Raw genomic sequence first — 7,818 nt, forward strand, 5'->3', positions numbered from 1 at the left:
AAAGAATAAATTTTTTTAAAGTTATTTTGTTTAGAGTTAATTTAAATTGATGTGCAATCAGTATTCTTGTTATGTAAACCATATTTTTGTTAATAAATTAAGACTTTCGTTGTACGTACACTGAGAAATTAGCAGACGTCTAATTTTTATACATGTTTTTAAATTATTTTTGATACTAGTTTTGTTAGACGGTTGTTTTATTTGTAGTTAAATATTTTTTTAGATGTGAAAGTTGTTTGAATAATGAACATAATTTTATATGTATTAAGTTTTTTGATACGCACTTAAATATTTCCAGAAAAAAAATAAAGAAACAACTATACCACTTGGGGTGCCTGTATTTTCGACAGATTTGGAGTTATGATTTTTAATGCAAAGTGAATTCATGTTATTTTTTATGATTTGGTGATATTCATAAATAGATAAATAATATACTCGTGCATCCTATTATTTTAATATATAAAATTTAACACTAAATGCGCCAGCATGATTCGTGTAGCTGTAAACGCATTTTGCAAACGAGCGTTGATCGCGCTTCTGCCTTTTGCGCTGCTCTTAACCCTCGTCATATGAACAAGTCTTAAAAATACCGTGTAGTATCAATATGTGGATGATTTCAATTTTCTGTAAAAAAATGATAACGTTCGTTGTAACTGACGTTTTTGACAATAAAACCATCAATCAACGATCCAATAAAATAATCCACGTTCGAGTTCAATTTCCCCGAAATATAGGAAATTCCCCACATATTGAGCCCACCGAGTACAATGATGATTTCATTATTTCATTCAAATTCGTTCTAAGTTCATTCGATAACGAAACGTCATCTATTCAAAATAAAATAAGTGAAATAAGTGTTCTTTGTAAATAGAGTATTTTTTAGCAAACAATTGAAGAAGAAGCAGGCAGTCTATCGTTAGAAAACAGTATTGTTTTGTGCCTGTTGTAGTAGTTGTGATCACAAACTAATAAGAGATACGGTTGTGAACGATATTCGTGGTAAATATTTTCAGCAGTTCTAAAAAGTAACGGAAAATGGTGAAACTTTGCAGTGCAATATTAATTTTCTTCACTTGGACTTTGTGCTGCACTGTGGCAGCCTTTCAAGGTGGCCCAGATCCGTGGAATATAAAAGATAATGGACTATATGAAAAGATTAAAATAGATAAAAATGTTCCTCCTGATTTGAAGATATTGCCCAAGAAAAAAGTAGAAACAGAAGGCAATCTCGGACATGGAGAGTGGTTCTTTAGGAGAATCTTAGCAATTGTCCTCAAAGGAGGCCAATTTAAGGTTTGTTTGTAACGAGAAAATTTTCTCATATGCTGTATTAAATTTCGAATGATGACAAGTTGAGTTAGCTTAATAAAAATATTTATGTTGCAACAAAATATATAGTCACGACACTGTGCTTTTGAATTGAATTGAGTTGAATTGGCTTCTGGTACACTTAAAATTTTGCTTAACGTTTTTTGCGAATGATACTAAAGTACTAGTATTATTATAGTATAGGCAGTTTTCTTAAAGAAACTTTTAACTTTAAAAAAAAACCACATTTTTCCATATTTTCTAAATTGATATTTTATATTTCCATACTTGAGAAGCATTACACTGTAAGCACCATTTTTGTAATTTTACGGGGGAAGCAATTTTGTGTTGAAAAGCAGTTTGTATGCCAATTAGGTTAGCTCGAAATGTTATTAAAACTCAATTACTTACTTTTATTTCAAGCCATTGTAAATGTTGTACATGCTACATTTCGACACAAAATCGCATCTCTGGTAAAATGACAAAAATAGCACTTACAGTGTATTGCTTCTCATGTACGGATTTTATGTATAATATCTTATAAGTTATAAATAATAGAAAAAAAATTATAAAAATAATTCAACAGGAAACCCACAAATCAACCTTAAATATCAACCTTGTTTCTATATCATAACAACAATATTCTATTGAGTTTGATCAGTTAGTATCTTAATTAACATCAAATAATGTTTCTGTGGTTTGGGAACTTTAGTAGCAGTAGAGCTCCTCATGAAAGAGTTCATCCAATGAAGTACTGCCACCTTACCCATTTCTGCCCCTAACCAAACCATAGAACCAATTGAGAAGCAATTGTTCTCCCGTTAGGCTACCACTACTGTAAAATGATGTCATTATCATGATTCAATATGAAATATTAATTGTAATGAATGTTATGATGTTTTACTGCCATGGTATTAATTTATTTTTGTGAATTTACTTTACTAGTTTGTTAAATTATTATTGCAAATATCGAACACAAAGAAAAATTCCTTTGATCTAACAAGACACGACCCTGCAACAGCAAACTTTACAAATTGTTCTATGCTTTTGTTACAGATCGTTGTTTTTTGGTTTTAATGGATTTTTGTCGTAGCTCCATCTGTGAGAAATCGTTGAAAGTTTTTTTCACTCTACAGTCCCATGAGATTTTTTTTAAAATTATTATCAATCTTCATTCCCTGGGCTTTTAGTCATAAATCATTATGAATGTAATGTATTACTATTGTATTGTTTTAGCAAAATGAGGATGGCAGTGTGGATATTTCATTACAAATGAGAATTAATGGAGAAGAATGGAATATATTAGAAGGTTTGCTAAGATCTCAAACTCCTCTCTCTGAAGACATGTATAGGCGTTCTGTGGGGTATATTGAGCAGGCTATATACCAACCCAGTATCACTGACAAGATTATCATGGCATGGGGAGACTATGTCCAGATTTACCTAACTGAGTATAAGGTATAATTTACTGTGTAGTGTGACCGTAATTTCTAAAGCTATAAATAATATCACATTTAGAATGTAAGTTTCTCTGAGACAGAACTCATGAAGCGGTCTTGACCCGCGCCCGTTTCGGTTGCCGGACAGCTGTTTTATTTCAACACTCACGATACCGCAAGTTTGTGCGGTCACGTAGCCGCCGCGGTTGCGGAACAGCCCGCAAACTTGGCGGGAGAGGATCGCAAGTCGCGCGGTTATTTACGATCGCTTGAGATCGTCAGTTAAGTCTCGGACGTCGCCATGGACTCACATCAAAAATGAGCTATCGCGTGATACTTACTTCATCGAAGAAATTAAAAGAAGAAGGCCTAAAAGATTCAAGGTGCATCCTCTGATTCCGGAAAGAAATAGTTACGGATTATCCGTTGTTCTTATTAATGAGTTAAAAAAAACAAGAAGACAAACTCTTTATTTTATTCGGATGTCCTGTATCTGTATCTACTTATACAGAACTTTTAAGAAAATGGTAACTGGTAGGAAATTAATTGATCGACTTCAACATCCATAACTTGAAAAATTGACACGCGCTGCCAAATTGAAAATCAATCACAAAATGGCGCGGGAAGGAAAGAAGCAACCCGCGCGGGTGCCCACGTCTCGCGCGATTTGCGGCCGCTGCGGGCGTAAAACGCGTCGTGAAATGTGCTACTAAATTTTGCATACATTTATACATTCTTCGGAGGCTGCGGTCCCGCAACCGCGGCGGGCGCGGGTGAAAACCGTTGCATGAGTTCACAGCCTTAGTCAATCTGTAATATTAGTGCAACCTGCCTTATTTACTTTTAGAATAAAATTAAACAACAAAATCTTTTTAGCCTTTATTGTGTTTAGGGTTCCAAATGTTAGGAAAAATGGAACCATTCACAGACATTTTCTTCAAAAACTATTGTAGTTGTTAAAATACTGGGCCACCATACATTTAATTCCAGAAATTCAATAATACCCTGTTGGACTAGCACGACAGGGCGCGACTTGCGCAAGAGCGACATAGAGCACGTGATATTGCTAATCTGGCATAGAGAGCCCGCGCTTTATGTCGCTCTCGCGTAAGTTGAGTCTTGACGTGCTAGCTCTACTGATTTATTAGAGACCAAGGACTGTATGTACACACGCCAGCATATCAAGCTACACATTGACGTATCTTATTCCGTTGCACTGGAGGTGATTTTCGAACAAAAATTCGTAGTCTGATGTGCCGTTGTCCGTACATCAAACTAAAGTAACCAATGTGTGAGATTGAATTTTATTAATGATATTTGTCTGAGCTAGTATGATACATTACGATATTTTCCTTCAAAATGTTTCACAAACTTAAACATTTCATATAAAATTTTTTTCAGACTGAAATCACCTGGACATTGGCCGCGTCAGCAGTTGCTTTTACATTGTTTTGGCTCTGGACCCATATGTCTCACAAACATCTGATGGGAATTGTTTTTCTGGCTTTATATTTTTATGAAGCTTTCGTTAGCTTTAAGGTAAGGTAATGTTAATCGACAGAAATATTTTCGGTCCCTGTCACATAATTACACTTACAATAAGCATAAAAAACAAAATCGGATTAATATTACGGATAAGTCGAATTTTTTTAATAATGGGAAAAATTTTTTTCGAATGATACTGAGCGGGTGCTGGTCGTAAGATAATTCTCGCAGAATCGGTCGCAGATAATTCTATTATTTACATTATTAAGCATTATTTCGACGACGTCTGTTGCCCAACGGTCTGCTCTGGGCACTGGATCAGGAGGTCCCGGATTCGGTTCCCGATAGGACCAATTTGGGAAATGATCTTTTCTAAATTGTTTCTGGTCTGTGTGGTCTGGGTACTACCTCAGAGTGAATTTCGCTCTTCTAGTACAGGCAATTCCCTAGTTTGAGACAAGAATTGGTGTGGCGCACACACTTATAGCGCTGACTAGGGAAATTCTGTACCGCGGGTGCCATGAACACACATAAACAACAACAAATTACACCCAAACTCACGGGAGAAATAAATGTAGGCCATACAAATATTTCTCCCGGCAGACCACTATGGTAACCGATCGGCCATGGAGGCAGTTAAGGAGACAATTGTAGAAGGTAATGTCCACATTATTCTTTAGTTTAGCTAAATTAACTCTCTCAATTCCGATCACTGGTTATCAATTAACGCCCTTAGCGGTCCAGCAGTTATCATTGTGGGCAACGAATGATGAGATCCCGAATACGATTCCCAATAGCATCTATTTGGGAAACAAACATGTGTATAATTGAGTCTGGTTTGGGTGTTCTAGGTAGTGCCTGATAGTTAGACCAGGTAATTGGTTGATAAAAAAACCGTTTGTTTTGCACTGTTTGCCATCTAATTATATCTATGCAAGTAGATAGGTGCAGTCCGAACTTGAATATTGTCTGCACAAAGCTTACTTTCAACTTATTTATTTTTTCTGTTCTACAGGAAGCTGAACAACAAGAACTCGACACATTTCTAACAGCCGTAAACAGCTGCAAATGGTACAACATATGGTCTTCCCAGTGTGAAGTACCTAAACCTAACCCAACCGTCTTCCTTAAACACATGAATCCTTTGAAAATTGCTGTTAGAATGTTCACCACACTCATATCAGAGCCTATGATTGTTCTTAGTGATGCTTTGAAGACTACTGTTCTTAGTATGACAGGTAATGAAAGTATATTAAAAGCTGCTAGATTATATTTAAGCTAAGAATTATAAAACGAACTTTCAACTAAGCGATGATCGCGAACTAAGCAAGTTTTTCGTATTTGCATAACGAACTTTGTTTAAGCAAAAAATTTAATTAAATTAAAAAATTTAAGTAAATCGTAATTTCTTGCATAAATGCTAAATTTCGCTTTGTAAATACGAAAAACTTGCTTAGCTCGTAATATTTGCTTTATAAAAGTAATAGTTCGTTTTGTAAATCTCAGTCTAAGGGTCGTATTCTAGAACTCTATTCAATGCTCAAGTCAGGATTGCACTGGCAACACAAGCACTGGAAATACGACCCTAATGGCAGGGACTTGAGTATGATTTCTACTGCTTTGAATCAAACTCAAGTCCTGACTTAAGCATTGAGTAGAGTTCTAGAATACGACCCTAAAACCCTTTTTAATATATAATAATTAGTTATCCACTTATAAACGAGATTATAAATTTATTGATTCCATTCAGTAATTTTTTGAACTTTCAAACCGTGTTTTCTCAGTTTATTATATTTGAGTAACGACGCTATTTGGTGTCATGTTTCGATCCGGACACGTTCCATTAAACAAATTTTTGTATTTGATGTGGAGGGTGAACCCACCGAATTGCGAAGTGCGTGGAATTCCTGAGGATGTACAGTCGGTGGCGTCACTTACGTATCCACTATTTGTATAGCACTTGGTACAAATAGTGGATACATAAGTGAGGGCACCGACTGTACATCATTTGCTCATGGAGTGTGGTTACGAAGATTTTGTATACATACATGTTTGGTTAGGTAGTATTTTGATTTATTTGTCTGGATTTTTTAAGTGTTTTTTGGGGTATTGTTTTTCTAATAAGGCTGACATATTCAATAACGACCAAAACCCCGTAAATAATAAAGATTAAAAAAATGCAAATTTGCAAACACTTATTTTTCAAATCACGCGTAATAACTTGCACTGTGTTCTATCCTATCATCAAAATAATTATATAAATTGATTCAGACCCAGACAATATTATTCCTACGTAAACGTCCAATGTACATTATAATGAAAATATCGCATTAAATTTTCGCTATATATATTCTAAATGACCATAGAAGGGCATCTAGAAAAATACGTTTGTCATACAAACTGAGGGCGTGTATAAAGATGTACGAACGACATGGCTCTAGATTCCCACAAATTTGATTATGAAGTGTATTCTTATAGCATTTAAGTTTATTTGAAAAGAGCAACCCCTAGGGTTTCGTGCTTGTTCTTCTTAGGGAAGTCAGCACAGTGAATGAGCAGTGGCTTAATAAACGACGTTTTCAAGTGTAAATTGGATGAATATATATAAATTTAGTACGTTTTAATGTGCATTGGGTATTTAACGCCTTTCCCTTTGTAGTTTGCTAGGTCTTACGAGGGTAAATGTGATACTTTATATAAAAATCTTACTTTTTTTTTTTCTTTCAGATGGCCTGTGGCCCCCATTTGACACAGTCGTGTACGGTTTTTTAATGATTACTTTCAATGTGTTGCTTATGCTCTTTCTCATTTCGATTATTTGTAATTTCGTATTCAACATACCAATAAATCTTGGTTACCTTGGAATAAGTCTTGGATTGACACAACGTGAAAGAACTATATTTTCTGAATCTAATGGGCGTAGATCAGAAAGAAGCGACAATGAGCAAAATAGGGCAGAGCCAATTAGAAATAATTTAAATGAAGAAGACAGAATAAGTGGTACTAATTTACAAACAGTATTAAATATATGCGCTAAGGCTTTGAACGCACCTCATGGCAATGGTGCTGCAAACCAGGACCTGATTGACAATGGTGCTAAAAACCAGGAACTGACAAATGGTTCATTTAGTGATCATAATGTAGGAGCGAGCACTAGTCAAACAAACTCTGATACAAATTCGGATATCAGTGTAGACATTCGAAAAAGAAAGAAAGATACAACCGTAGATGAAACCGGGGATGCTCACTAAAAATTGTTATTAATCGGTGTCCATTTCACTATTTTTATTTAATTTGTTTTTTTTTTTAATATCAAGTGACGGGACGAAAAAGTACGCCTCGTGGTTAAGCTACACTCCTGTCCATAATAGTTGTAGTGCCACTCGGAGCTTTAAATCGCAAAGATATGACGGACACTGCCACTGCACCCGTCACTATGAGACATAAGTTGACAAGTCCCATGTACCTGTAATTTCACCAGTGCCTTTTAAAGTTTAAGTGGTTTTTTTTGCCGTAGCCGCGTTGAGGTAACAGGCTGTAGTGAAACATAATGTTATTCAATAAAAATAAATACCCTCATGTAATA

The 7,818-nt window shown here is 35.3% G+C and overlaps 1 protein-coding gene across 1 annotated transcript; it reads left to right on the forward strand.

Annotated features, from left to right (window-relative positions):
- The first annotated feature begins 940 nt into the window (after window positions 1-940).
- Window positions 941-7,497, forward strand: LOC113236817. The gene is made up of 5 exons (XM_026473014.1): window positions 941-1,293; window positions 2,545-2,766; window positions 4,149-4,286; window positions 5,248-5,470; window positions 6,960-7,497. The coding sequence occupies exons 1-5, from the start codon at window positions 1,036-1,038 to the stop codon at window positions 7,481-7,483; spliced, it is 1,365 nt and encodes a 454-aa protein (XP_026328799.1). The 5' UTR covers window positions 941-1,035; the 3' UTR covers window positions 7,484-7,497.
- Window positions 7,498-7,818: the final 321 nt, after the last annotated feature.

Source organism: Hyposmocoma kahamanoa, unplaced genomic scaffold (assembly GCF_003589595.1).
Source record: "Hyposmocoma kahamanoa isolate Upper Pololo Valley unplaced genomic scaffold, ASM358959v1 92, whole genome shotgun sequence".
NCBI classification, from domain to species: domain Eukaryota; kingdom Metazoa; phylum Arthropoda; class Insecta; order Lepidoptera; family Cosmopterigidae; genus Hyposmocoma; species Hyposmocoma kahamanoa.

Coding starts and splice junctions, on each gene's coding strand:
- LOC113236817 (XM_026473014.1), top strand. CDS start 1,036: ATGGTGAAACTTTGCAGTGCAATATTAATTTTCTTCACTTGGACTTTG. Junction 1,294..2,544: donor TCAAAGGAGGCCAATTTAAG/GTTTGTTTGTAA, acceptor GTATTGTTTTAG/CAAAATGAGGATGGCAGTGT. Junction 5,471..6,959: donor TACTGTTCTTAGTATGACAG/GTAATGAAAGTA, acceptor TTTTTCTTTCAG/ATGGCCTGTGGCCCCCATTT.